Source organism: Schizophyllum commune, assembly GCF_000143185.2.
Source record: "Schizophyllum commune H4-8 unplaced genomic scaffold SCHCOscaffold_4, whole genome shotgun sequence".
In the NCBI taxonomy this organism is placed as follows: Eukaryota; Fungi; Basidiomycota; class Agaricomycetes; order Agaricales; family Schizophyllaceae; genus Schizophyllum; species Schizophyllum commune.
The window spans coordinates 1,104,915-1,128,622 of NW_026089541.1; the positions used below are offsets into that span (position 1 = coordinate 1,104,915).

General features: G+C 58.7%; 12 protein-coding genes across 12 annotated transcripts; 5 read left to right on the plus strand and 7 right to left on the minus strand.

Annotated features, from left to right (window-relative positions):
* Positions 1-282: 282 nt before the first annotated feature.
* Positions 283-1,271, plus strand: SCHCODRAFT_02727025 (uncharacterized protein). Its single transcript, XM_050347109.1, has 2 exons — positions 283-692; positions 743-1,271. The coding sequence occupies exons 1-2, from the start codon at positions 441-443 to the stop codon at positions 872-874; spliced, it is 384 nt and encodes a 127-aa protein (XP_050201021.1). The 5' UTR covers positions 283-440; the 3' UTR covers positions 875-1,271.
* A 1,560-nt stretch (positions 1,272-2,831) lies between these two features.
* On the minus strand, positions 2,832-4,538 carry SCHCODRAFT_02618142 (uncharacterized protein). Its single transcript, XM_003033183.2, has 2 exons — positions 4,430-4,538; positions 2,832-4,381 (listed from the first exon to the last, which is right to left on the minus strand). Exons 1-2 carry the CDS (start codon positions 4,466-4,468, stop codon positions 3,428-3,430), a joined length of 993 nt encoding a protein of 330 aa, XP_003033229.2. The 5' UTR covers positions 4,469-4,538; the 3' UTR covers positions 2,832-3,427.
* Positions 4,539-6,077: 1,539 nt separating this feature from the next.
* SCHCODRAFT_01121114 (uncharacterized protein) lies at positions 6,078-6,565 on the minus strand (the record flags this gene model as incomplete). The annotated part of the gene is made up of 1 exon (XM_003033184.2): positions 6,078-6,565. A coding segment is annotated over one exon (165 nt), but the record flags the coding sequence as incomplete, so codon positions are not given.
* Positions 6,566-6,961: 396 nt separating this feature from the next.
* Positions 6,962-7,692, plus strand: SCHCODRAFT_02480891 (uncharacterized protein; the record flags this gene model as incomplete). Its single annotated transcript, XM_050342790.1, has 2 exons — positions 6,962-6,980; positions 7,211-7,692. Coding segments are annotated over 2 exons (501 nt in total), but the record flags the coding sequence as incomplete, so codon positions are not given.
* On the minus strand, positions 7,666-8,087 carry SCHCODRAFT_02618158 (uncharacterized protein). The gene has a single exon (XM_050344857.1). The coding sequence runs from the start codon at positions 7,897-7,899 to the stop codon at positions 7,699-7,701; it is 201 nt and encodes a 66-aa protein (XP_050201023.1). The 5' UTR covers positions 7,900-8,087; the 3' UTR covers positions 7,666-7,698.
* Positions 8,085-9,242, plus strand: SCHCODRAFT_02496697 (uncharacterized protein; the record flags this gene model as incomplete). The annotated part of the gene is made up of 5 exons (XM_003032564.2): positions 8,085-8,257; positions 8,412-8,522; positions 8,579-8,636; positions 8,822-8,992; positions 9,078-9,242. 5 exons carry the CDS (start codon positions 8,085-8,087, stop codon positions 9,240-9,242), a joined length of 678 nt encoding a protein of 225 aa, XP_003032610.1.
* Positions 9,243-9,761: 519 nt separating this feature from the next.
* SCHCODRAFT_02220018 (uncharacterized protein) lies at positions 9,762-10,321 on the minus strand. Its single transcript, XM_050342103.1, has one exon. The coding sequence runs from the start codon at positions 10,136-10,138 to the stop codon at positions 9,872-9,874; it is 267 nt and encodes an 88-aa protein (XP_050201024.1). The 5' UTR covers positions 10,139-10,321; the 3' UTR covers positions 9,762-9,871.
* A 195-nt stretch (positions 10,322-10,516) lies between these two features.
* Positions 10,517-11,214, plus strand: SCHCODRAFT_02665354 (uncharacterized protein; the record flags this gene model as incomplete). Its single annotated transcript, XM_050346544.1, has 3 exons — positions 10,517-10,679; positions 10,732-10,895; positions 11,077-11,214. 3 exons carry the CDS (start codon positions 10,517-10,519, stop codon positions 11,212-11,214), a joined length of 465 nt encoding a protein of 154 aa, XP_050201025.1.
* A 2,589-nt stretch (positions 11,215-13,803) lies between these two features.
* SCHCODRAFT_02571882 (uncharacterized protein) lies at positions 13,804-14,548 on the minus strand. Its single transcript, XM_003033185.3, has 3 exons — positions 14,344-14,548; positions 14,230-14,295; positions 13,804-13,933 (listed from the first exon to the last, which is right to left on the minus strand). Exons 1-3 carry the CDS (start codon positions 14,527-14,529, stop codon positions 13,841-13,843), a joined length of 345 nt encoding a protein of 114 aa, XP_003033231.1. The 5' UTR covers positions 14,530-14,548; the 3' UTR covers positions 13,804-13,840.
* A 142-nt stretch (positions 14,549-14,690) lies between these two features.
* SCHCODRAFT_02618167 (uncharacterized protein) lies at positions 14,691-15,325 on the minus strand. Its single transcript, XM_050344858.1, has one exon. The coding sequence runs from the start codon at positions 15,054-15,056 to the stop codon at positions 14,718-14,720; it is 339 nt and encodes a 112-aa protein (XP_050201026.1). The 5' UTR covers positions 15,057-15,325; the 3' UTR covers positions 14,691-14,717.
* A 288-nt stretch (positions 15,326-15,613) lies between these two features.
* SCHCODRAFT_02746390 (uncharacterized protein) lies at positions 15,614-18,224 on the plus strand. Its single transcript, XM_003032565.2, has 9 exons — positions 15,614-16,140; positions 16,191-16,267; positions 16,318-16,415; positions 16,469-16,596; positions 16,647-16,747; positions 16,800-16,915; positions 16,965-17,737; positions 17,788-17,990; positions 18,049-18,224. The coding sequence occupies exons 1-9, from the start codon at positions 15,643-15,645 to the stop codon at positions 18,116-18,118; spliced, it is 2,064 nt and encodes a 687-aa protein (XP_003032611.1). The 5' UTR covers positions 15,614-15,642; the 3' UTR covers positions 18,119-18,224.
* Positions 18,225-18,473: 249 nt separating this feature from the next.
* SCHCODRAFT_02571887 (RhoGAP-domain-containing protein) lies at positions 18,474-23,558 on the minus strand. Its single transcript, XM_050343848.1, has 6 exons — positions 22,863-23,558; positions 21,355-22,811; positions 21,076-21,297; positions 19,599-21,024; positions 19,172-19,546; positions 18,474-19,123 (listed from the first exon to the last, which is right to left on the minus strand). The coding sequence occupies exons 1-6, from the start codon at positions 23,350-23,352 to the stop codon at positions 18,786-18,788; spliced, it is 4,308 nt and encodes a 1,435-aa protein (XP_050201027.1). The 5' UTR covers positions 23,353-23,558; the 3' UTR covers positions 18,474-18,785.
* Between the last annotated feature and the right edge of the window lie 150 nt (positions 23,559-23,708).

Genomic DNA, 23,708 nt, shown 5'->3' on the forward strand with positions numbered 1-23,708 from the left:
TGACGCCTGACCAGGCATGACATCTGAGCAAGGGTCTCTTCATCGACCTCGTCCCGGAGGCAAAGGAGGCAAACTTGCGTTCCGTTTTGGCTCCGTGCCGCAGGTTCAAGTTCAACTCCGAGAATTCAAGTTCACTCGTCGATGAAGGACACGACTCTGCCTCTGCAAAATCGAAGTCTCCGCGCATACTTCCAGGCTGCTTACTTCTCGATCTCGAGCGTCAGAGGCCTCACATCGGCCCCAGGCACTGGGCGGCCGCCATGGAAGCGCCCCTCCAAGGGACCTCAGATGTGCTTGTGCCATTTGGGCTTATCTTGCGTCACGCGCCCCCTCGCCCCCTCCCCCCTGATGCGGCATCAATATAGCCGGGAGGGGACGCCCAAGGACCCACAAACGCATTGTCCAAATGCGTCCGATGGAAAGGCAGGGTCTGCGTACTCATGTTCGTGTACGCTTTGATGCTACCGCTAAGCGTGAGGAAGGGGAGAGGATCTCAGGGCAGCGCGGTGTGTGCAAGCCGCTTGCTCCTCCAGCGCACCTCGCAGGCGATGAAGACTGACGTTGGGGGCGTCGTACGGCCACGCGGGAGGTCCTCATGCGTATTCGCGTGCGTCACTTCATCTTCCAGATCGCAGCATGCTTCTGCCCTTCGAGGACACGTTGTACGTCCGCCCGCCCGGCGCCGATGCATGGTAAGCCCTCACGCCCACGTGCATTGTCACAGTCGTATTTACGCCCGCAGCCTGCCGCCGGTACGCCCACAAACCGCAGGTTACAAAGAAGACATGATATCACTGAACCCGGTACCATCCATGCTGAAGTGCTCTGTCCAGGGCAGGCTTCCGACGAAACGGGGGTACATGCAGGACGATAGCCGGACGGCTTCTTCGATGTGGTGGCTCTGCTCCGGCGCGTTTGCGCCTGCTTGTGCTCTCGGCTAAGGCGCGTCTACTCTCGGCGTCGGGGCGTGGTGGCTTAGCCTAAGGAAGCTTGGCAATACCTTCCTGCAGTCGAGTCAACTAAGACTCGCCCTGCACGTCCGCAGTACGGTGTGCCTTCTTCTATCCCATGCTTTCCCTCGTCAATTGGTCTGCTTACTGCCCAATAGCGTCTATCCTTCCCTCCGCAGTCCCATCGCTTCCCTCTTCTTGCTCGCCTGTTCTTCCCCTCTGTCTTCCTGTCCTTCTCGACGCCATTTTGCCATCTTCTCACATCCCTTGGCCCTCTTTCCCACTGTCTCTCGCCCCGGATCTCACGCCCGTGCCTCGAGGTCACCAACGCGCCGCATATGGATTAGACCTCCTCCAGGCCGCAGACGCGAATCGTCATGTCCAAGATCACCTCAAGCGCGCAGAGGATCGCGCTCAGAGCACTCGGAATGACGCCCAGGGGAGGTGCGCCTCCTCAAGCTACAAGGCCTCCCCACGCGCGACCTTCCTGATAACGACTAGCGCAGCGCAGAGGTCACATCCACTACATCCCGCAAAAGGCAAATCGCGCCCTGTGGAGCGCGCGCGCCACGTATATCGCTGTGCATTTGCCCTCCATCAGGGCATTCGGGCACCGTTCGTCTGCGATTCGTCCGCCGCTCGTCATGAACGCGCGCCGCGTCATGGCGCAGCGCCCCCGTATCTCACGGCGTCTGCTGCTGCGAAGCAGAAAATCCCGGAGTGCCTTGGCCATAATGGACCGTCTGAGGGATCCGCGAGGAGGTACGGTAGGACGTGCGCCACTGGCAGGATCCGTCGCGCGCATTTTCCTGGTGGAACGGCCGGGAAGCTCATCTCGGTGCAGAGTTGAAGTTCAACCGTGCTCGTGACCGCACGTGCTACGGTGCGCACGTACTTCCCGAGGAGGTGACCTCAGGATCTCGGGCTCCCGTTCCCCTTCCTCTCGTGCTCCCGTGCTGCTTCCGCTCGTCCCTGGCGGCGTAAGGAGGGCGTTGGCCGCAAGTTGGCCGCCTATGCTGTGCTCTGTCGGACGAATCCAGGCTTGGCGCGCCGCTCCCATGACGCTCGCCCCCTCCCACTGTACCTCCCAAGTCAGCCGACTGCGTCGCCTGACTCCCACCGAACTCTCACCCATAATCGCGTGCCGCGGGATGGTCGACTATCTATGTTTGTGCGTGGTATACAATCCGAGTGCGTGGTATTCACTCCTAGTGCGTGGCATACAATCCCAGAACGTGACATTCAGTCGCACTGCGCGGGAGATATCTTCTGTCCGTGTATGTTGATCTTGCCGCCGCTGTATGCTGGATTGCGTTCGCGGCCTGATCTTCGCGCTCCCTGTGGGCTGATCTGGAGCACATAGGCTCTTTATCTGGCGCGCGTCCGCCCCAGTGACTGATGCGCTACTGCAAGGTACTCACCCATGGTCGTGCTAAGTCGGTCGTCTGCCCAGGCCGACTGCCTATTGTCGATAGTGACGATCTTCGACGACACCGCACATACGCGAGGGTTCTCGCTCTTGGTCTCATGCCGCCCGTCCTTGTCAGGCGCGAGAACACGAGCCAGCCAGCGATCTCGTCGTGTTCTAAGTCGCGCATTGGCATCACGTTCGCGCACTGGCACTTGCCGAGTTCTGGCTCTCAATCTTATCAAGTTTGGGGCGGCGAAGGAGTTCCCTCACTACGCGCCTCGATTCGACTATATCTGGCCGGCTCTCGCAGCGCCCCGACGTCGCACCATAGCCGTAGTTAGCTGTGGGAAGTAGTGAGGTGGTGGACCTTCTCAATTGAATGCCAGTATCTTCGAGACCGTCAGAATCGAGCCTTTTGATAACTTGAGATGCCTTTTGATGACTCGAATCTCGGGCGTCCCACAGGAAGATATGAGAGAAAATCTAGCAGTGCGCTCTCTCATTTACGCATGATAGTACAGACATAGGTAGTCAGGTAGGTAGGTACGTAGTCGTCGAGCCCGGAGGGCCGACTTTCTAAGGTCAGCCCATCCGGACTGAGTAAACAATCGGTCAGAACAACGCGAAAAAGCAGGTAGAGTACACGGTGCGTCTATGCAGGGGATTGCGATATAATATGAGGTCGTGAGGTGCGGGAAAGAGGGTTCCGTAATGCGAGAAGACGAGGTTTTGCAACAGCGCCGGCGGCGGACGGCGGTGGTATGCCGCAAGGGTAGTGGACAACAGCGAAGGTGGGCTGCGATAAGAGAAGATGAAGGGAGGGTGGGTAATCGGGTTCGGTGGCAAGGCAGCATATATGTATACACGTCCTGCGACGCGCGATGGAAGGGGAATGGGGCATGGCATGAGGGGTGGTCATCGGGCGGGGTCCCGAGTTCGGAGGCCCCGTCCGTCAGTGATGGATAAGGAAGTCCGGGGGAGTCCTTTTGGTGATATGCAAGAGGAAAACAGACGTCTAGGTGGAGGAGAGATGGGGACAGCGAGACACACACGACGGCCAGGAACCCTATGCGACCACGCGGGTCTGTCGACGCCCGCGGGCGTTGAACGGATCCTGAGGACGGAGCGGGAGCTGGATGGTCGCGTGGAGGCCTCGTGTTGGGTCGACCAGCGGACGCTTACCCCAGCTACCGTCCTTGCGTGGCCACCACGGTGCGGTGTTCTCATCGTCGAATGGTGGTGTGAGGCTCGCAGTTCGCGAGGTCTTCACGGTCGGGGCGACGGTTGCGCCAACAGGAAACACGGGGGCATCTCGCAGTGCGGATACTTCTCGTGACTGGCTCCTTCGTAGCGGGCCCGCCTCGCCAATCCATGAGCGGACGTGGGAAGCGACCGCTGCGAGGACGGAAGTCTTGTGCGGCGCAGGTGCGACCGGCACTGGTACTGGCGACGAGCCGGGCGTCGCGAGTGAGGAGTCCGTGAAGGAGGGCCGGCCGATGCTGGCTGAGGGCTCGCACGCACGGCTGCTGATCGAAATCGCGGCGATGTGTGCGCTGCTGCTCATGTCGAGCAGAGATGGGTCGGAGCGTGTGCTGTTGTAGTTCGACATGCACAGAGTTGGTGGGATCGGCCGCTGGTACGGCTGGCAGAGCACGTGCGGGGCGGTGGGGGAAGGCGCGGCCAAAGAAGAGCGCGAAGACGAGGCGGAGGACGAGGGGAGGGATGCTGGTGGGGGAGTGTAGGGCGCGGCGGGGGGAGCTTCCGGCTCGCCCGGGTCAACGGTTGCAGCCCAGTGGTTGATCCAGTCCTCGTCGCGGAGTCCTTCGCGAGTGAAGAGTGCTGGCGGACGGGGGGCGCGGGACTCGATGTAGTGGAAGATCATGTCCTCGTCGTCTTCGTCTCCGGAGGTGCTTGCGTCGGGGGATGCGTCGACGATGACTGGTGGGGAGTTGTAGAATGCGGGGCAGGCTGCAGCCTGGCACTCGAAGGAGCAGTACTGGCCGAACTCGGCGTCCTCCTCCTGGGTGATGTGAGCGGGGCGTGGGGGAACCTCGTGGGGGGCACGTACGAGATGGCGGTTGCAGGCGAGACACCAGTCCATATCCATTGCACACGACATGGCGGGAGGAGACGAGGAGCTCGAGCAGACGACGGGGCGGGGCGGCGAGGGCGACGAAAATCCCAGCCGATGGCGCGGTTTATATGCCCCTCCCAGCCTGATCGAACGTCTATTAATATTTCTTCACCCGTACCAGTTATCCCCGCAGGGTCAGATCCAGATCCAGATCCCAGATCCTCCCGGAAGGTATTGTGCAATTAGCGGCTTCGGCACCGGCCGGGCGACCCGCAACCGCCGGCGGCGTGCTTCGATGCTCGACACGCCTCGTGCGCCAGCCCAGCACCCGGGCGCTGACTCGTCACGCGCGACGCCTCCCGCCGGACCCGCCGTATGTCAGAGTCAGAGGCGCCGTTGACTCCCGCCTCGTCCGGCCAGCCCACGTCTCGTGTCACGATCCCCGTCTCCGCCTGCCCAGCTTCTTCCGCCGCACCTGCGCCATCTTTCGCGCTCGACCACCGCCGATGTGTACCCACTCAGTCCAGCTCAAATCTATTGCAGAAAATTTACATGGCACTGCTCGAACCCGAGTCAAACTCTACGAGGCGCACAGTCACCGTTGTATGCACGCCCAGCCCTGCACGCGCAGCGCGCGCATCGTCGCGGGAGATGCGCGTCTTCCATCACGACCGCTCGCGATGGACGCACGGGCATGAACAATGGGGTGAGGGCTTCAGTGCGTCGGTGATGGCAGCCCTTGGCACCTGCAGCGCACTTGTTGATCGCGGCCCTTCATCCATCAACACCAACACGCGCGTAACGTCCGCACAATAGACACCTCTCGCCAGCAAAGATGCAACTAATTTCCGGTATAGGCATTGTCCCGCTGCTGGAAAGCAGGCGCCCTGCCCAGCGCCGTCCCTGCCGTCTGTCGACTTGCTGATCACGTCTATTACATGGGCTATTCATCGTCTATTCGCTGCGCTGATCGTCCACCCAACGTCGCTGCGTCCATGATTGTCTGCTAGCGCCACCGCTCGCGCGTTCAGGGCGTCGGGAATCCGCCAAGCAGTGTCGCCCCCTTCGCGCCGCCCTTGTCGGTGGCGATCACGGTCGACAGTCAGGGTATGCTTCTGCCAGGGTAGTAGGGCGTAGGTAAGGGAGGCTGCTCAACACTGCCTGGGCTCGCTTATATGAAGGTTCTCGAAACGGCGCCGACTCAGCGTTATGGGGCGCGCGCAGTATGGGGGTAGCGTACGCGAGAGCGCGACCCAAAAGAGGGTGCGGCGGCGCGTGGGGGGCGCACGCTCGGGGCGCTGCGGAACATCCTGCCCTTCGCAAGAGGCACCGGCGCAAGAGACTCGGTCTTCGAACTTTCGACGGGTTTTCGACTCTCGGATAGCCCAGCAAGTGCGAGTCATCCAGCGCGCGGAAGTTCGTCTCTTCGGCTGGCGCGCGTGCACATCCTCCCTTTCTCGCGGATACGAACAACTTCGCTGGCCACTGGGCCTCGCTCTACGCCCTCCCGCGACCTTCGCTAGTGTGTGCGCGCTGTGTATAGCATAGGCTCGAAATACGCCGGGCTAACACTAGCCAGCAGCAACAGAGGTACGCCTGCCTATCCGCGCCGCGATGTCCTTCTGCTGACGAATGCTCGGCCGCTTCTGCAGCCTGGACCTGAGGCCCAAGATGCAGCGGCGGGGGTGCGCGCGACCTCCGCGGCCCCCGCAACGAGTGCTGGGTGTGAGCCCACACCTGCTCACCTGGCCTCGGCCTCGGCCGCCCAGTCCCCACCGCACGCCCCCGCATAGCACACGTCATCGTCCCCCGCCTTCTATCGCCCGAGCTTCATCCCGCGCGCTGCGCTGGCAACGTCGGGAGGTGCGGCGGGCGGCGCACGGGGTCTGGGCTCAGGTGGTCGTAAGGGGAGGATCGTGAGTTACGAGAAGGGGGTTAGCTGTGCACTGCTTGTATGTACGCTGCTCACGCCGAGGGTGCTGCATGTGCGACATGAAGCCGTCGATACTTCTCGTGGGACGGTACTCGGGGGGAGGTCTGGACCACGCGCCATGGACCGACCGATTGTCCGGCGTACTTCCCGAGTCTTCCAAAGGCTCGGAATGGTAGTTTAGCTAAAGGAAGGTACGCGCTTGAGCTGATCCCGATTAATGAGCAATAAACGCGTCCATTGACACTCGAATATACAGGCAAGCCATTGTTCGCTCGACTGCCATTGTTCAAACAATTTCGATCCGGGCCGACGCGTGAGATCCGCGTGTCCCGCACGTGCTCGCGAACTTCCTCGTCTCCGGCCTCGTCTCGAACGTCGTCGCGGCGAGCTGCTGCGACGCCGTGCGCTCCATATCCCAGAAGCCCGCTCAATACTTCCGCGGCCTCTGCGTGCTCCCGAAACCTGCACCCGAAGAGTCGCTCGCTGTATGCCATCGGCTCCATGACTGAGGCCTTGCGGACCTCTTACATCCGACAACGACCTCAATATCGATGCTCTATGGGATTCACTGACAGGATCATGGCGAGCTGATGATGAATGAACACTCGGTCAGTAACACTGGAACCGGCTGTTCTCCGCTTTTTATCTCTGAGAGAAAATTTCTTTATCTGCACTTCAGGTCCAGGGTAGCTGCGACCTATCGACGCTATACTGGTTACGCGGTATGAAGGTGAGCAATCTTCGCGAATCAGGCTTCGGACAGCTGTCCTCAAATCGATGTCTCAGCTGCTCCGAACTGGCGCCCAAGGAACGGGCATGAAGTAGCATAGAATTGCCTGCAGAAAATATGGCAATAATCCCTGACTGCGCCGCCATTAATCGACTCGATCTCCGCCTCGCAGCAACGCACGTTCGCAGCCCAGAATATTCACCAGAAGCCTCATCCGCTGTCGGCGGCGTTCTGAGCACGCCCGGTCGCAGCACGTCGCAAAAACCCGTGGCGGCGTCCTTCACGGACCCAGTGCCCGGCTCGCGATCGCTTGCAGTCCGTGAAGCATGGAGGCCGCGCGCTGGAGCGCTGCGACGCAACTTTGCCTCCGCGATTGCCTGTGTTGTGCTTCCGCGGTTGCTTTGTCTTTGCCTCCGCGGTTTTTTCCTGATTTCCTCGCCACGTTTCTGCTTCCGCGACGTCGCGCGTGCCTCCGCGATTGCCTCATCCTCGCGCTGCCGCCAATCCTGTCGTCATCGGCGCGAGCTCGCCTCCGCGCGCAGCGTAGCTTGCGCCGTGCGCTCTGGGCCTCGAGTCTGCGGAGGCCCGCCTTCCTGGCTCCTAATAGTAATGAGTCCTCCTGGCGCGGAATTCCGCCGTGACGAGCGCGTTACCTAACGGTTGGCTTATAGTTTGGGCCATGGTGTGGGATTGGGGACGGTGCGTGCTGCTGAGCCGACTAGGACTCACGTTTGCCTGGCGACAGTAGCATTGACTAGTCATAGGTGCAGGCAACCCACCGGGGGTGGCCGACGCTTGCATATTTCCACCGACATCCGGAGGGTTCAGCACCGGCGGAGGCGCAACCTGTTCGCCTGCGCGCGCCCTGGACTAGCGCAGCGGCCTGTATCATACGTAGCAGGCTGTAGTAGACTGTCACCCTCACCCTGTTCCGTCTGTCGCGCTCTGCTACCGCGCCTGGGCGCACGACGTCTACGAAGGTGAATATGTTTTGGGGCCCGCGTCGAATCGAAGCGGCGCGCCCCAGCGTCTCCACTCGCCAGCAAGCACCCTCTGCCCCCGCTTTCTGCCGCGCCGTCCCGTCGGCGGGCCTGACAGCGGCAGAACGCGCCGCTGCGCTGGACCCCGGTGTTGTCGCGAGCCAATGCGACAGGCTCGCGTGCGTTATGTGCGTCTTTCGTCCGGTTGGCTAACTCTGTGCATCTAATCTCGCTTGCAAGGTCCATAGACTCCTCTGGGCCTCTAAGCTTGCTAGACTGAACGCAGATACCTTCATTTGAAGCCATACAACGTTCCGAAGGGCCGTTCATTAGGAAGTCCCGCTCACCCGCGCACATTGAGATCGTGCTGATTCCGTACTTTACTGCAGGGATTCGGCGTGGAACTCTTCATCCCGTGCTTTGCGACGGCGGTGATAGAGGCTGGTAGGTGGAGCTCGCACTACGTCTCAAGATTTGTGAGAGCTCCTCTACATGCCCAGGCCTTTCTGCTCGGGCACCTCCGCTGTCAGGTTGACCCTCACCATCTATCATCCGCAGGTGAGTATCTCTATCGCCTCAGCATCGCCGCGCGTGTATATCCGTCTCCTGATCGCGCGTAGTCCGTGTCCTGACTGTGCGTAAGTTAGCCTGTGAGACGGTCAACCACTGAATGCGAGGAACGCTGTTCGACGCATTCAGTCGGCGTCTGCCCTGTTCTGATCAGCTTTTGACTTCATTTGCAGGACCTCTGTATTCCATTTGTCGCCGTTGGCCTTCATCTGCAGGGCCACGGCGAAGTATACATCGACAAGCGTATCCCATACATCTACGATTCTATACAATACATCGACAAAGCCAACCCTATCGCGTCGCTCCTGGGCTACGCGCACGAGTCCGACTTCGCGGAGATGGAGGTGCGTACGAGATCCTCGGGATGGAAGTTTGGGGCGGCGCTGGGGCTGCCAGTGATTCGACAGAAACTTTCGTCTCGTGAAGCAGATACTCCCAGCGCGCTGGCCCGGCGGCTTCGATCCCTTGCCTGCCCGCCCTACGCGCGCCAGTGCTTCCCCGCTCTATACTCCTGGTGTCTGGCGCCTGACCGCTGCTCAGCGACTCTGCCGCTCTGAAGGCGCACGGGCCTTGTGCTGTGCTGCTCGGGTCTAGCGCGCTGCAGCACGGGTCTTGTGATTTGCTGTGCGGGCCTTACGCCCTCAAGCGCGGGCTCGATGCGGAACTCACGCGCTGATGCACGCCACTCGTGGCACGGTGCCCGCACAGCGAACATTGGGCGCCCCAAGACGAACAATGGGCGCCACACCGCGCAACTTTCCGGCGCCACGACTCGGAGGACCGGTGCGAGTAGTCTCGCAAACCAGTCTCGTAAATCAGACGGTGCGAGACCCGACGCCACGATTCTTGAGGCGCCCAATGCTTGCTGCGCCCGCGTCTCTTGACTGGCACTGCGTCGGTGCTTGCCGTCTCTTGGACGATAACCCCTCTCTCGATCACTGATCCACGTCTCTCAGCTGCCGCCTTCACGTTCCACGACGACAAACTGCGCATCGTGGAATAGCTGGCGCCGATAAATGCGGAGACAAGGCGCCCGACCCTACGTCCCGTCGACCTTCTCCGAGGAATGCGGGATGCGGGCCTTGAAGCAGCGCGACGGTGTGGAAAAAGGCATCAAATACCGCCGCCAGCGCAAAGAAACAGGCTCGGCTGGGGCTCGGTCCTTCGGACAGCGTTGACGGACTTTGCGGGATACCGAGACGGAGGCAAGCGCGAGAGAACACCTATACTTGCCGCCGCGCGCAGTCGACGGGGAACGCGGCGAGACCGTCGGTGAAAGGTTTTCGGCGAGAAAGGAGTGGTCCCGGCGAGAGGGAGGTGTTCTTCGGCGAGCACGAGGCACTAGTTGAGAAGTGCCACGCGCTAGTTGAAGGAAGCCACGCGAGCGGTTGGCATGGACGCCAGCCTACTGACGCGGACGCAGAACTACTGACCGGGAACAAGCGCTGCGACGCGGAGGTTGTAGTCGACGGTGATATCCATGCCGGCATTGTTGTTTTCAGTAGGCCGCGGACGGGTGGGCAAAACAACAAGGTAGGACCATGATCGAAAAGACGAGAAACAGAAGCGCGATCGAAGGGCTCAGACGTGGCGATCCGCGGTCGGGTTTGTAGGCATGTTGTCGGTGCGTGTGAGGCGCCGATGAGGGATGTCCGAGGGCTGACTGAGATTCGTACAGCACCCCTTGAGCACACCACCGCGCCAAGGGCAATCGTCAGAGCGAGGGATGTTGCAACAGCCGCGCCTTCGAGGAGAACTCTCCTTTGATCACTAGGCTTGAAGTGGAGAGAATGTCAACGTCTGACAAAGTGAGTTGCTGGCAACGGTGCGCTCACTGACAGTCGGCAGACTATGGGAATGACGAGGATATGTCGTCAACGAGCGCAGCAGTGAGATACAACATTCCGGTATTGACGGACTCGGCGCAGGCGATCCTTGAAAATCGGTCGTACGCTTGTCCAACGCCGAAGATTCACAGCAACGAGCTCTCAGATTCGCTTCGTCTCAGGCCGCCCAATGGACAGCCATCGAGTAAGTCTGGGAATCGTCGATTGAGAGGATTTTTTGAGGCTCACATCTGCAGTCCAGCGCGGTCGTTCTGTCGCTCTCAATGTCATAAAGCCGCGGACGAAGTCAAGTCGAACCGTGACCTTACACGTCACATTACATCATGGGCGGACTCAGTTGTGCCTCCTGCGGCTGCTCGCGTGGCTAGCCGTAGCCGCCGGTCCCGTCGCATGCCGGGAGGTTCCTTCGCATGCCGAGTTCCTTGCGTCCCTCCATCATGTCTGTTCTGCGGACAGCATGCACTCAACGTCGGGGACCTGATTCGATAGTCTGGGCCGGTTCAAGTCTCTCAGGTCAGGGTCTACAAGGCTTCGTCTTCTTTGATCTACTCTCTTCTACCCAGCTCCTTTGATTCACGCAGTCAACATTCGATCTTCGCCCCTCCCGTCCTCCTCCGACTTCAGGCGACCCAGATCTAGCGCAATCTGATGAAGAAGCAGCGCTTTTGTGCCCTGAGGGGAAGACAAGCGGGTCGAGATTGACGCCTACTGCAAGATAGAAGAAGGGCTTCGCAGGGCCTGGCCTTGCGCGTCTTTTGTTCTACCTTATGCGGTCCGGGAGCCTCATGTTCTTGAGCGAATGCGGATGTTACTGGCCCGAAGGATCTGCCTCTTCCGACGTGCGTCTGAGAGACTACCCAATTCGCTAGCTTTCTCCGTGGAAATGCTACTCGTCGTCTGCGATTTTACCGCCAAAGTGTGAGTTTGCATACCAGGAAACATTCGGCCACTCTCTTATCTCCCAGTCCCAGGCCTCGAGTTATTGCGTGACTGTGTCCTTCAAGTATCTGCCGCGACGAGCGGCCGACACGTGTACTCACGCTTTATCCTGTTCTTTAAGCCGTCTTATCTTGCCCAAGGCCTTCCGGACCAACCATCATCTGAAGCGTGTAAGTTCATCGCGAATGTCAAGAAAGCCCGCTTGGAACCGTGAAGTTAATTGCTCACGTCCAACAACGACCCGCAAGACTATACCTTTCCGCGGCGTCTGAACCTTTCACTCGGAAATATCTGTTGCTTCCTTCCACTGCCTGACCGACGCTAGCTGACGATCGGCCTTTCTGGATTCAAGAATTGACTGCTCCTCGCCGGCGCTGTCCGTTCCGCGCGCAGGACGAAAAGCTACGTTCTTCCCGGACGCGACTGTATCTACCGCGGATGATCTTGGTGCGTACGCATCATGACTTCGCCGTTATACACCTTTCTACTTCGATTGCTATGCACTGTAGCGTCTGATATACTTCTGCTAGCTTTCAATGCGACCTGCCAGTGTTCATTACCAGCATTAGTAAACATCGAGATCTCCCCTCAAAGGCCCCATCGTTCGCGTCCGTCTTCGCGGAGTATAATCCTTGGCTCATGCTTTGACATGTTATCAATCTGATTCCAGGCTAAGACGCGTCAATGATGGACTACTCGCTGCTCCTGTCGTCACCGCCACCCCGAGAGGAGTGGACCGCCCTCTTGTCGCCCTCGCTCGTACCGCCACAAGTACTCGCCTCCGACAGGAATGGGGCGCGATATGGACGCACTAAAGGGGCAAGGTGGGACCTAGGGCGCAGTCCGACAAGCGGACAGGCCTGTTTGGGCCCAATTTCTATCACCGCGTTCCGGGTTATGTTCAGCGAGATGAACATGTGCGGGAAGACCATCTGTCGGGCTTGGGACCTCGCCGTCGGCCTTCGGCCTTTTTTTCATGAACGACGCTCGACTCGTGTCAACCTCACGCCTGAGATCGTTCTTCAAACCCATAGTACATGCCTCGAGTCCATGGCGGCTTCGGGCAGCCAGGAAGCGAACATACCCAACCTACCGCGACGACTATAGACCATCCGACAGTATGTCCTTGCCTCCGAGCGCCATGGAGTTCGCCCACCTATCCGCATGTCGTTGACACGCTAACAACTCAGACTTTCTGATTTTTCTGACCGTCGGAATGCACCGCATGTTGCCTTCAAGTCCCGCGCGTGCTGCCTAAGGATATCCGCATACCACGGACTAGTGTGTTATGTTTTCTAGCGTGCAGTAAGTAGGGCGACATAACGACATTCCGAAGTATTGCAATCGACTGCCAGCAATTTTTCTGAAATACAGAATAGCGCATCCGACAACGCCGTCTAGTACGCCTGCCGCAGGTCGAATCTGACGCGGGCATTCTGAAGCCAGCCTGAACGGCAGCTCTACGGGCGCGCTGGAGCTTTCGTAGACCGCCCACGTGTAATGGCATACCCAGCGAGGGAGTTGACGCTGGTCCTTCCTTTCTCATTCATTCGTTGTAAACCTGACGCACGCCGCTCATGGTCACATAGGGAGAAAATGCCCGAGGGCCGAGCAATCGAACACAAAGCTGGATAATCGCTACTCAGAGGATAATCAGTTGTACGGCGATTCCAGACGTTTGAGAGAATGTGTATACGGACTTGGGAAGAAATGTGCGGACTTGACCAGATGTGTACGCAAGATGGAGGGAATATGGCCACGGAATGAAGAGGACGCGCACATGGGCCTGAGACTACTGAGACTAAGCGAACAGGAATGAGAGAATGGACGCGCGGACGAGGGAATCCGAGGCTTCCGGCGCGCGTCGCCATCATCCCTCGAGGGATGTCCATGCGTCTATAGAGTTGGGATGCGGTCTTCGGAGACTCTGGACACGACGAGAGAGAAAATAAGATACATATTGAATGGCAAACCGCACTGTTGAGATTGGCCACCAGTTATCAAGGGATCTTCGAGTTGTATAACCTGAGAACTATGTGACCGTAGACCAAACAGTCAATGGGAAGACGCGGGCGTTCTATAGGAGACAGATTCGCTTGGGCAAGACTGCGGTACGAAGTATACACGTTCAGCCGCCAGTTCCCTTCGAGCTTCGGTAGGTCCGAGCGTATGGCAATGCAGAGCACGCTCGGAGGCTTTGGTCCTGAGAGTCGCAGCAGCTTCATAGGGCCTCGCAGCACCACTGGGGTGCGCTCGGATGGTGCAATTGGCGAATTACCGAAAGGAGCGAGCGAGGATCTAGCACCAGCGTAACTCCGCGGTACGTGAGCCCACGACACTCAATCCCAACTTCGGAGTGCAGACAGCTGCCAGAGGTGCAGCATCAGTTGACGGTCGCCAGGTAGGTCATTTGCGGGCCTGCGGAGTGGGATGGCCTTTCGCCTTGTGGAGGTTGAGATTTCGGGAGGTGTATCGTGCGTCATCTGAACGCTTCGTCGCCTGCGGAGGGCAGATGTGGCGAGCGAAAGGTACAGCAAGCGTGAAGGCCCTTAGCAAGAAAGGATACGCATACAAACATCGGAGAAGCCGCAGAGCACACGGTGCCATCGTTGTTCGCCGACGGGACGTCGGTGGATGGCTAGTATTCCGGACGAGCGCGTCACCAGCTTCGACGTGTGTCGGGTCCCTTTGTGGAGGGTACTCTTGTATACTGGGCGCAAGTGACCGCAGCAGAGAATCATTGATAGTCGACAGTGAACGAGATCTGTATGAGCCAGGCATGACACAGTATATACGGAGATAGATTTGCGTGGAATCTGCGTTGGCCGCGGCTGTTCGTCGTTCCCAAGGTCATAAGTAAGCTGGGATGCAGAGTCAGCCACTGAGAGGTCGTGAGCAGTGACACGTACCTTCTTCTTCTCCCGCGAGTGGGACTGCATGAGAAGGGAAGGTCTCTTTCTCGGCATCTCTGCAGGCGGGCACCTGGTGAGCTGCTGGCCGTGCGACATGTTTTCGGGGTCAGCATCAGAAGGGCAGCGAGGCTTGAGTCCCCACGGTGCAGAGGTAGGCATACGCATGAGGTCTTCGATGCGCATAGAGCCGGTGAGGAAGTCGTGGCACAATTCAAGTTGAACTTCCGGAGCCTTCCGGCCGAGCTGGCCACGCGTCATTTTTTCACGTGCTATGCCGGCCACTGAGTCACGCCACAGTATCCGGCTTGAACCTGAACTCTGCTGTTGTTTGGATACAACCATCACGACGCTTGCTCTCTGCCGCTCTGAGGCTACCTTCTGATTTGAGCTACGAGCGTTGAAGTCTTGGATCTAAAGGGGTCGGACTGGGATGATGGCGCGTTCTTACACGACCAAGCTCCGTGACTAGCGCGTCTTGGACCCGATAGAAATTGTCGACAGCGTCGCCGGTGGCAAGAGAAAAGGGATATATGAGGCTTTGCGTCACAATTGGTCTCAAATAGGCGCGACGAAGGTGGCTGAGCCCTCGCAGCAGCGACGGTCGAGTGGCGGCACCAATAAGCACCCAAGAACACCTGGCCAGACCGGCCCTGCGCAGCACTGCGCCGCGAGTGTGGTGGGAATCCAGCGAGTCGATGTGGTGCAGCCATTAGGCGACTCTGGCAGTGGCACTCGCAAAGGCAAGGGTAAAACGCCAGCGCCAGCGAAACGGCAGAGCAAGTACGACGAATGGACAGACGAGTACGAGTACTACATGGGAAGATAGTACGGAGAATGGCTGGACGAGTACGACGAAGTGTATCACCTCGATAGTCCGGATCCGTATGAGGAGGGCCAGTGGTGATGCTTTATGTATGTTTCTGGTTGGGAAAATTTTATTTCTGTACCAGCGTGTGCCTAGCTGGATAATGCAAGCCTGTCTTTGAGCAAGATGAGGTCGGAGTTCGTGGTGACTATTATGTTGAAGGCATAGCCACGGCGCCTCCTGGGAGGACGCAACCACATGCCGTGCGCTAGCTCTGTGACAATGATACCATCTGGCTCGCTGCTTCTTCTTGAGCAATGAAAGAAAGCCTGTCGAACGAAATTGCTGGATGCCTTTGAGCGCATGTGGCAATCACGTGCATTTCATTCCACGTGCTGGCGGATCCGGTGTAACGCGGCATCGTGACTCCGCTTGGCCACTCTTCGTCTTGGTTTCGACCATCATCATCTAAACTCCCGTAGTTCACAACAATGGCCTCACGCCGCTCCTCATCCAGAGTTAAAGCTCTGGCCGAGAAGAAAGCGACGGCTGGACCAACGAACACGAACGCCGTCAGTTCTCGTCGCACCGCGCGCTCGAAGAACAAAGGCGCAACTGCCTCCGGAGCATCAGCGACGAAGCCGAAAGGACGGTCGAACAAGAAGCGGAAGATTACTGAGACGTCTGGCACAGAGGAGGAGCCCGACGCTCCCGAAGCGCTAGAGGCTCAACCTACGACATTGGGAATCAAAGACATGCCGCCAGAGATCTTCGACGAAATCCTCATGCAGTGCCGCCCCGACGTCCTGCTCAGCATCTCTCGTGCAAACAAGTACCTGCACAACACACTCTTCAGTCGCGACTCGGAGCGGATCTGGCAGCAGTCTTTTGAAAATTACCAGGATGTCATCCCCGCTTGGTGCCCTGCGGTTCGTGACTCAATCACCGTGATCGAGTATGCAACAATCCTTTTTGGAAGGACATGCTCTGTAAGTATGAATTAGACTAGATGTCGGGCTAATGCTTACGTAGTTCATAGATCTGCAAGTCTTTCAAGGGCAAGCACCTTCTCGCCGCCTTCGTCACTCGGGTGTGCTCCGAATGCCTCAAGAGAGAGTCCGTGCTCCAATTTCCCTATACCTTCCTCGCCCCTAATAACCCATCAGTTATATCTCTATTGAACCCTATCCGGGCGAACGGTCCTACAATGACCGCCAAGCCTCATATGGTGTTCATACCGACATCGCAAAGATGCCCGGCTCCGGTACGTGAATCATGCAGACATCAGTTTCACTCGAACTCATGCACAACATCTAGAGAATGTCTCCGTCATTGCGGAACGTGCACTGCACGCTAAAATTATACCCATTCTTCAAGGTATGCCTCCGGAGATGGTTGCAGAGTATCAGGAGGGGCTTCGCCGGACCAACACTGTGAAGACGCAGGTACGCTTCCACGTTCTGCTTGATTCAACCTTTGCTAAATTCGTAACCAGTTCCGCCTAGAAGTGGAGGAATTCTTTGCCAATGAGAGGCGACAGAAAGCGGCAGAGACTAGGCGTCTATCGAAAGAGATGCACGACGGGCGACGAGCGTTGTGCGTATGGTTTTCCACCTTTGTGATGGCCCGCACTGATCTGGCGCCACAGCATCTACGACAGGCTCAAAGCCGCAGGGCTTGGCGATCAGCTGGCATCCCTAGAGAAATTGCAGCCAAAGTTTCTGAATACTTTCGTCAATCGGCCCACGCCCATCACACCTGAAGGTCAGCATCCCTTTCCCTCAACTATCTTTGTTCTGACCATCTTTTTCAGTCTGGAAAGAGATGGAGCCCGAAGTCGTGCAACACATCGCAGACTTGATTGCGGAGCACGAAAAGGAGACCGCCGTCCGCGTCTTCGGCGAGCGCGTCAAGGAGCTCACGACCAAGATGGGCTCCGGCGTCCTGGATGGGATCTTCCCCAAACTGCACTGGTCCGAGCTTGCCGTCGAGGAGCCGATCCGCGGCATCCTACTCGAGGGCGTGCAATACGCGCATCCTAGTCGGTTTCCGGATGTTGACGATAAAGAGTTCGTCGCCCTCGCCAAGCGGTGCTCCGAGCGCAAGATGGAGTACCTGCGAGGGCTGCTTCCGCTTTCGAACGACGACACCAATACTACGCCGGAAGCCAACGCCACGAGCGAGACCAAGCGTGACACCGACGCTGCCCTCCACCTCGCCACCACCTACTTCAAGTGCACCCTCTGCGACTCCGAGCCCATGCCTTTCGCTCGCGTCGTCGGACATCACTGCCAGCGCGTTGTGAAGAGCAGCAAGAAGGACGATAAGGACGACAAGAAGGATATATCCTTCGGCGCCCTTATGCGCAGCAAGCGCTCGCACGAGCCCTTCTACAAGACCGACACCGTGATCTTGGACGCGCAGGCGGGCGCGCATGCCGAGCTCCTGATCAAGGCGTGTGACAAGGACCCCAAGAAGACCTCGTTCGCTGAGATGGAGGCCCACCATGCGCGCTTCGAGTGCAGGCTGCCTGTGTGCCACTCGAGGACGGACGGGACGCGTACGGCGCGGCGGTGGCGCAATGCGGTGAGTGCTACCTAAGACTTAGCATATGCAGTATTCTGACGATCGCGCAGCTCATTCACTCCTACAACGTGCACCCCGAAAATGCGAAGACCGGGCTACAAACAACTCCCAGGTGGACAGTGATCGACGACGCCGATACAATGAAGCGAATCGGTCGCGTCGAAATTGAGTACCAGAGCCATAAGGGCTGCAGGGATGGCTGCACGACGAAGCTGGTCAGCGACAGCGACATGCCGTTCCATATGGCGCTTGTGTGAGTTTACATTTTCCTAAATATGTGAACCACCCCTGACTGACGACGCATATCCCAGCCACGGGACTTCACCTTACCTGCTGGACAGAACGATGGATACGCACCCGACTTACGTGCGCTTCGTCTGAATATGGTGTTTGTATGTATGTCGCAGCGTTGCCTCTTCCCCGTGTCAGTCCTTAAACTCGCGATAAAATGAAATTATGGCATGCCCTTTTTGATGATATACACGATCCCTCCGTTGTTCTACTTCGACCCGAAATCCCCTCGAAAAGAACTTATAAGATCGTGATTCTCTGTTCGTGTGTTCACCGTCGCGCCTCTGATCCACCCCAAACCAGCTATCACTTGTACTACAGACTCCGGTTGCATAGCGAGAGTCGGATCAACGTCTAAACCACGCACGACCCCATGTTTTGGCAGGGTCCAGCACGCTGTCACGGTGGCAGAAGGCTTGCGATGTAATTAAACATCTCATTCTTTCTTCCTTCGCCTGCATAGATCGCTCACTGGCTTGAATCAAGCTTACGGGCTGACTAGCGCTGACTCGTTGCGGTGACGATATCTAGACAATTGAAAAGCCTGTCCAAGGAGCGTGGGGATTGTCCATAGTATCGAGCGAGGGTATCACAATTTAGCTACAACAAGAAATACTGCGAGTCGTACTCCTAAATAGCACGGCGGTATATACGTATACGCACCCAAACGAGCGTCCCATCCGTCAGCAGACATAATATACACTAGTACACGACATCCAGAGATCTACCGCAAGAGCGCGTCCGGCAGGAGAACGCTCTACAGCGGCGGCGGCTGTCGCGGCGAGGCAGGCGGGCGAGGTGACGCGGGCAGGCCGCCGTGGGGCAGGCCCATGAGCCGCGAATGCCTATGACCGCGGTCGGATTGCTGGATGGAGACATTCAGGCCGCGGACAGCAGCGGCGGAGGCAGCCTTCCCTCTCGGTCCCGTCGGCGTTTCAGGAGGCGTCAGATGGTGCGCGTGGTCGTTCTGAGAGTGCAGAGCAGAGCTTGAGTAGGTAGACTCCATGGTCTCTCCGTCTCCGTCTGTCTGTTCGTTGCCACTCTCGTCATGGGATGAGAAGTCGTCGCCGTCAGACGGTGCCTCTTCGGGGGCCGCTAGAGAAACGTTAGTTACTGAAGACATCATCTGCTGCACCAACTCACATTTGAGAGTGCGCCCCGACAATCCCAGTAATTGATCAGCAGCGGCGTCCGTATATTGCCGGCTGTTCCTCCGAATCGTGTCATCGCCACCATCACCACCCTCGCCCTGCTCGCCAGGCATGGAATCATTGTCGGCGTCCACGTTGAACACGCGATTGAATTCTCCCAACATCAGACTGAACACGCCCGCAGGGATGCCAAGCGTTGGGGAGAAGACAATGCCAACATTGCGGATGGTCATCTTGTTCACCGACGAGTTTTGTACGACGAGGATGAGATGCGCTGTGAGTGCTCGGAGAAGGCTGTAGTTGGCAAGCGGAAGCATCGAGATGAGTTGCGATAGCTCTCTTATACGCTCCTGCGCGTCGACAAAGTCTGCAAAAGATTGGGTCAATAATCAACAGCGCAAACTAACGAATGGACTAACCGATGACAGCAAGGAAGCGCATATGCAGCTCTCGAGTGAGGATGCTCGATGGCAGCTCGCGCAGATATGTCTTCAACAGCCCCGCGATAGCATGCGGATCCCAGAAGTCGTCCGCCGCGAGAAGGTCAACATCGCCCTCCGCATTGAACCTGTCCTTGAGACTCTTGATCACCGCGGAGCTGCCGCTTAGGCGATAGATACCCTCCTCCTGGTCCGCCTTCTTTGCCTCCAGGTACTGGATCGCCCGGAACACAATCGCCGGCAGATTCGCTATCTGTGCCACGTCCAGCGACTCTTCCAACGGCACACCGAAGACATTGCGTGGCACAGCGGGGATGGCGCCCTTGTCCGCCGGTCGCCCAAAGTTCCAGAATGAGCGCGACTTCGCCTTCTCGCGCCGGTCACTCATGGAGACCTCGGGGCTCGGCGCATCCTTGCCACCGAACTTGAACCCGGCGGGAATGGGTGCGCCATTCATGGGGCCCGAGATCTTCGACCTGGCACTCTCGGCAAGCGCACCCTTGTCTGGCGAAGGTACACGCTCTGGGGCGTGCACAGAGGGGTGGAACGACTTGCGCTGGTCGTGGTCCCGCCGCCGCGGGTGGTCGGGCGACTCGTGATGGTGATTGTGGTGACGATGCCGCCTGTCCCTCTCTCGCTCGCGCTCCTGCTGCATATCCGGATAGTGGCCCATCTCGGAGGTGGCGCGCTGCCCACCGTTGACAAGAGGCTCAGGCGAGAAGGAGGTGGCTGCGGACAGCGGCGACGAGTCCGGCAAACTGGACGGTTGCCCTGACGGTGGCGCGGACGGTGGCGGCGGTGGTTTTGCGAGCTTGCGCGGTGCGCGCTGCTGATCTCGCTCGCGCTCGCGGTGGTCTTGTTGATGATGGTGTTCGGGCGTCTCATGCTGCGGCGGCGGGCGGTCCTCGGGCGACTGATCCCCCGAACGATGCGCTGGACTCTCCGAGCGCTGTTGTTCGAGGGTCGGTGTACTGAATAGCTTTGCGTTGCTTGCGTCTTGCTGTAGCTGCGATAGCGGCATCGCAGGACCCTTCGCGATGGAGATCGTATCGCTCGACATGCCCCGCGTCGGCGTTTTACGAGGCGTGCTGCTGATGTTGACGCTTTCGCTCGACATGCTCGGGCGCGAAGGCGCCCCCGCCGCGACGTAGCTATTGGGGTCATCACTGTACGTGCCCGTGAAGTACCGCACAAGCATGTCCACCCAGCTGTCGCGCTCCTCGTCCGTCTCCGCACATAGGACGTGGCGCGGGTGATTCCCGCCCGGACCCCTTTTCGACTCGACAATGAGGAAGGCGTGTCTGTATTCCTTCTCCTCATCCGTCGCCGGAGTTTTCTCTGTGCGCTGCTGGCGCCCAATCTGTGCACCAGTGATCTGGATGGACCCGAGATGGTTGCCTCCGCGCTGTGAATGTCACTTCAATTAGAAAGAAGCTGCTTTATGGGCTGGACGTACGTTGTCGTAGTATTCAAGTACGGGCCCTTGGAGCACGAAGTACCGCCGCTTCCAACCACCGAAGTTCTTGCCGCGCTTCGTCAAATAGCCCTCTTTATGGCCAACCTGCATGATAGGTTGCCGCGTCTCCTTGACAATGTCGGTAGTGAAGAAAGCGATGACCTCGTCGTTGTTCTTCACCGGCAAATTTATCAGGGCCTGGAGGTACGCTTGCAACGTTCGCTGTAAATTGTATCAAGAGTCAGTGGTGGGAAAGTCAAAGTTCCTTTACGCGCCCACCTTGCGCTGATCCACTTTCGCTGGTGCGTGATCCTTCCACAACTTGCCCTCCGGGAGCGCCGCGATCTTCTTGCCCATACCCTTGTTGACCCGGCTGCGGATCCGCGTGTCCAGCGCGAGCACGTCGCTGTACGACTTCTCCACGTTCCACCCTTTCTTGCCTGAGCCCGGGCTTAGCGCCATAACGAACGAGAGCACCTCCTTCCCGCGGTCATTCGTGCGAATGAAGGACTGTAGGACATTTACCGTCGTGTGCGGCAGGTCGTGCGGCAGCAACGGCAATTCGCGGAATGCGGGTTGCATATCCATGCTCTGCCCCTTGCGCGACCCGAGCTCGCGCTCAAAGTCGCTCTCGTCGGAGTCGGCCGTGCCACCGGAGCGCTCGCTCTTGGGGTGTGGGGAGCGCAACGGGGTAGTAGACTGCTCGCCGTGCACGGAGGCGGAAGGCGAGCCAGGGGGCATAGGGAAGTCGTCGGCGCCCGGGCCGCGCGCGCGGGCTTTTCTCTGCGCTTCGCGCCGCTGGTTCTCAATCTGCTGGCGCTGCGCTTCAACTTGGCGTTGTTGCTCCTCCATCTGGCGCTGCCGCTGAGCCGCAATCTGCTGTCGTTGTATCTCGGCTTGTCGTTGGGGGTCGACGGCATTGTTCTGAGGAGTGACGGGATCCTCGGGACGAGTTGAGCGCGTGGCAATCGAGTTCTGGTCGTTCCCGTCGTCCTCGCCCTCATCCTCGCTATCAGCGTCATCGTCGTCGTCGTCATTAAGGTCGAGGAATTCGCGTTGCTTATAAGGGCTGCTACTCCGCGGTTGTGGTGATGAAGTAAACTTGCTGGAGGTGGGCGAGAACGCTGCCCTATTCACTTGTGGACTAGGCATGGGGGAATCGGCCATATTTGCGATGTACCGCTTAGCCTCGTCAGGTAACGACACGCGTGAATCTCGCGATGCAAGTCGCGGGTCGAGGGCCATCGCGGAGGGCGTGGGAAATGGGGAGAGATGGGACGATGAGGGCTGCGTTGGTGTTAGAGCGGGGGATGGTACGGCCTGTGGTGGGACCATGGGCGCGCTCTGGCTACGCGGTTCGGACTGGGGCGTGACGGTGACGTTGGAAGGATGGTGTTGGTGAGAACGAACGGGGGAGCCGATATGGCTTGTTGGAACGGATGCCGCCTTATCAGGAGTGGGATGCGGGATGTCGCCAGACGGGCGCGAGTAGATGGACGATGAGCCGCTAGCATTACTTTCTCGGCTGGCAGTCGAGTCGCTGTGGGCGCGCTTGTATGGCGCTTGCTGCGAGCCGGCCGAGCTGGTTGAACTGGAGGAGGGCACGGTAGCGTGATCGGGGTGGGGTGGCACACGGATGGGCGGTAGGGATGATTTGCGGGTCTGGTGACGGGGACCCCGGGGCATGTCCTCTGCGCGCGGCGCGGTGAAGGGGCGCTGCGACGTCCTCGGTGTCGCTGCGTGAAACATGTTAGCAAAAAGCATCATGGGAGTGATTGTAGACGCACTTGGATCATCGGGGATTTGGGGGTGTCGCGCGGCGTGCTCCCCGTCAGACGAGTCGATGGTGTGGGCGCGCTCGGCATGCCGTGAAGATGCTCGTCTCTTCGGATCGACGCCCGTGAGGGCCGCAAGTTTGTGCTTGTACGAGTCCCGCTCAGTGCGGACGCGCTCCAACTCCTTGAGGATCTGGTTGTAGCCCGCGCGCTGCTTCTCGATGAGCTTCCAGAGCTGTGCGTTCTGGCCGGCGAAAGTGTTGCGCTCGTTGACGGCCTGCTCGAAGGCAGCGTACACGGGATCTGAGCTCGTCGCGTTCGCTTGTAAGAGTTGCTCAACAGACACGGGCGTCGCCTGGGCCGTGCCATGCGTGGAAAGGTTCGTATTCGATGGTGAACCACGCAATTTGCCTGAGGAACCTGGGGGTGCCAGCTGCTCGCGCGAACCGCTGCGAGAGTCCACAGAGTCGGACAAGCCCGCATCTGCGGCTTGCGGGCTCATCGCAGGGTAAGATGCAACGAACTACAGCGAAAAGGCGAGCAGGAGGAGCGGGCGGCGTTCGGATACCGGTGTCGTCTCCGATGGAACTAGGCAGAGGAAAAGATGACGAAGTTTATGGGGGTTTAGGCAACGCGTCAGTTGTTGTCGTCGTCGTTGTCGTCGTCGTCGCTCGTGACGACGAAAAGATGGTGGTCGTCGTCGCCGTTAACGAGCGGGACAGTGAGAATTCCTCACGTGATGATGGCACGTGCACGGCAATTGTTGGACAATTTCCACAAAACTTGGACTTGGACTTCGACCTTGTCATTGAGAACCGTCTACAAAAGCTGAAGTGCTGAGATTTGGTGGCTGACAGC

What these genes read in the sequence shown, in the direction of transcription:
- SCHCODRAFT_02727025 (XM_050347109.1), top strand. Translation starts at nt 441, where the DNA reads ATGTTCGTGTACGCTTTGATGCTACCGCTAAGCGTGAGGAAGGGGAGA. An exon ending in CCGCCCGGCGCCGATGCATG is followed by an intron (nt 693 to 742) that starts GTAAGCCCTCAC and finishes TTACGCCCGCAG; the next exon opens with CCTGCCGCCGGTACGCCCAC.
- SCHCODRAFT_02618142 (XM_003033183.2), bottom strand. Translation starts at nt 4,468, where the DNA reads ATGGATATGGACTGGTGTCTCGCCTGCAACCGCCATCTC. An exon ending in TCGCCTGCAACCGCCATCTC is followed by an intron (nt 4,382 to 4,429) that starts GTACGTGCCCCC and finishes CACATCACCCAG; the next exon opens with GAGGAGGACGCCGAGTTCGG.
- SCHCODRAFT_02618158 (XM_050344857.1), bottom strand. Translation starts at nt 7,899, where the DNA reads ATGCAAGCGTCGGCCACCCCCGGTGGGTTGCCTGCACCTATGACTAGT.
- SCHCODRAFT_02220018 (XM_050342103.1), bottom strand. Translation starts at nt 10,138, where the DNA reads ATGCCGGCATGGATATCACCGTCGACTACAACCTCCGCGTCGCAGCGC.
- SCHCODRAFT_02571882 (XM_003033185.3), bottom strand. Translation starts at nt 14,529, where the DNA reads ATGCGCATCGAAGACCTCATGCGTATGCCTACCTCTGCACCGTGGGGA. An exon ending in ACTCGCGGGAGAAGAAGAAG is followed by an intron (nt 14,296 to 14,343) that starts GTACGTGTCACT and finishes TCTGCATCCCAG; the next exon opens with CTTACTTATGACCTTGGGAA. An exon ending in TTCCACGCAAATCTATCTCC is followed by an intron (nt 13,934 to 14,229) that starts GTATATACTGTG and finishes TGCCCTCCGCAG; the next exon opens with GCGACGAAGCGTTCAGATGA.
- SCHCODRAFT_02618167 (XM_050344858.1), bottom strand. Translation starts at nt 15,056, where the DNA reads ATGGCTGCACCACATCGACTCGCTGGATTCCCACCACACTCGCGGCGC.
- SCHCODRAFT_02746390 (XM_003032565.2), top strand. Translation starts at nt 15,643, where the DNA reads ATGGCCTCACGCCGCTCCTCATCCAGAGTTAAAGCTCTGGCCGAGAAG. An exon ending in TTTTTGGAAGGACATGCTCT is followed by an intron (nt 16,141 to 16,190) that starts GTAAGTATGAAT and finishes CGTAGTTCATAG; the next exon opens with ATCTGCAAGTCTTTCAAGGG. An exon ending in CGCGGCGGTGGCGCAATGCG is followed by an intron (nt 17,738 to 17,787) that starts GTGAGTGCTACC and finishes ACGATCGCGCAG; the next exon opens with CTCATTCACTCCTACAACGT.
- SCHCODRAFT_02571887 (XM_050343848.1), bottom strand. Translation starts at nt 23,352, where the DNA reads ATGAGCCCGCAAGCCGCAGATGCGGGCTTGTCCGACTCTGTGGACTCT. An exon ending in CCAAATCCCCGATGATCCAA is followed by an intron (nt 22,812 to 22,862) that starts GTGCGTCTACAA and finishes TGTTTCACGCAG; the next exon opens with CGACACCGAGGACGTCGCAG. An exon ending in GTCGGGGCGCACTCTCAAAT is followed by an intron (nt 19,124 to 19,171) that starts GTGAGTTGGTGC and finishes ACGTTTCTCTAG; the next exon opens with CGGCCCCCGAAGAGGCACCG.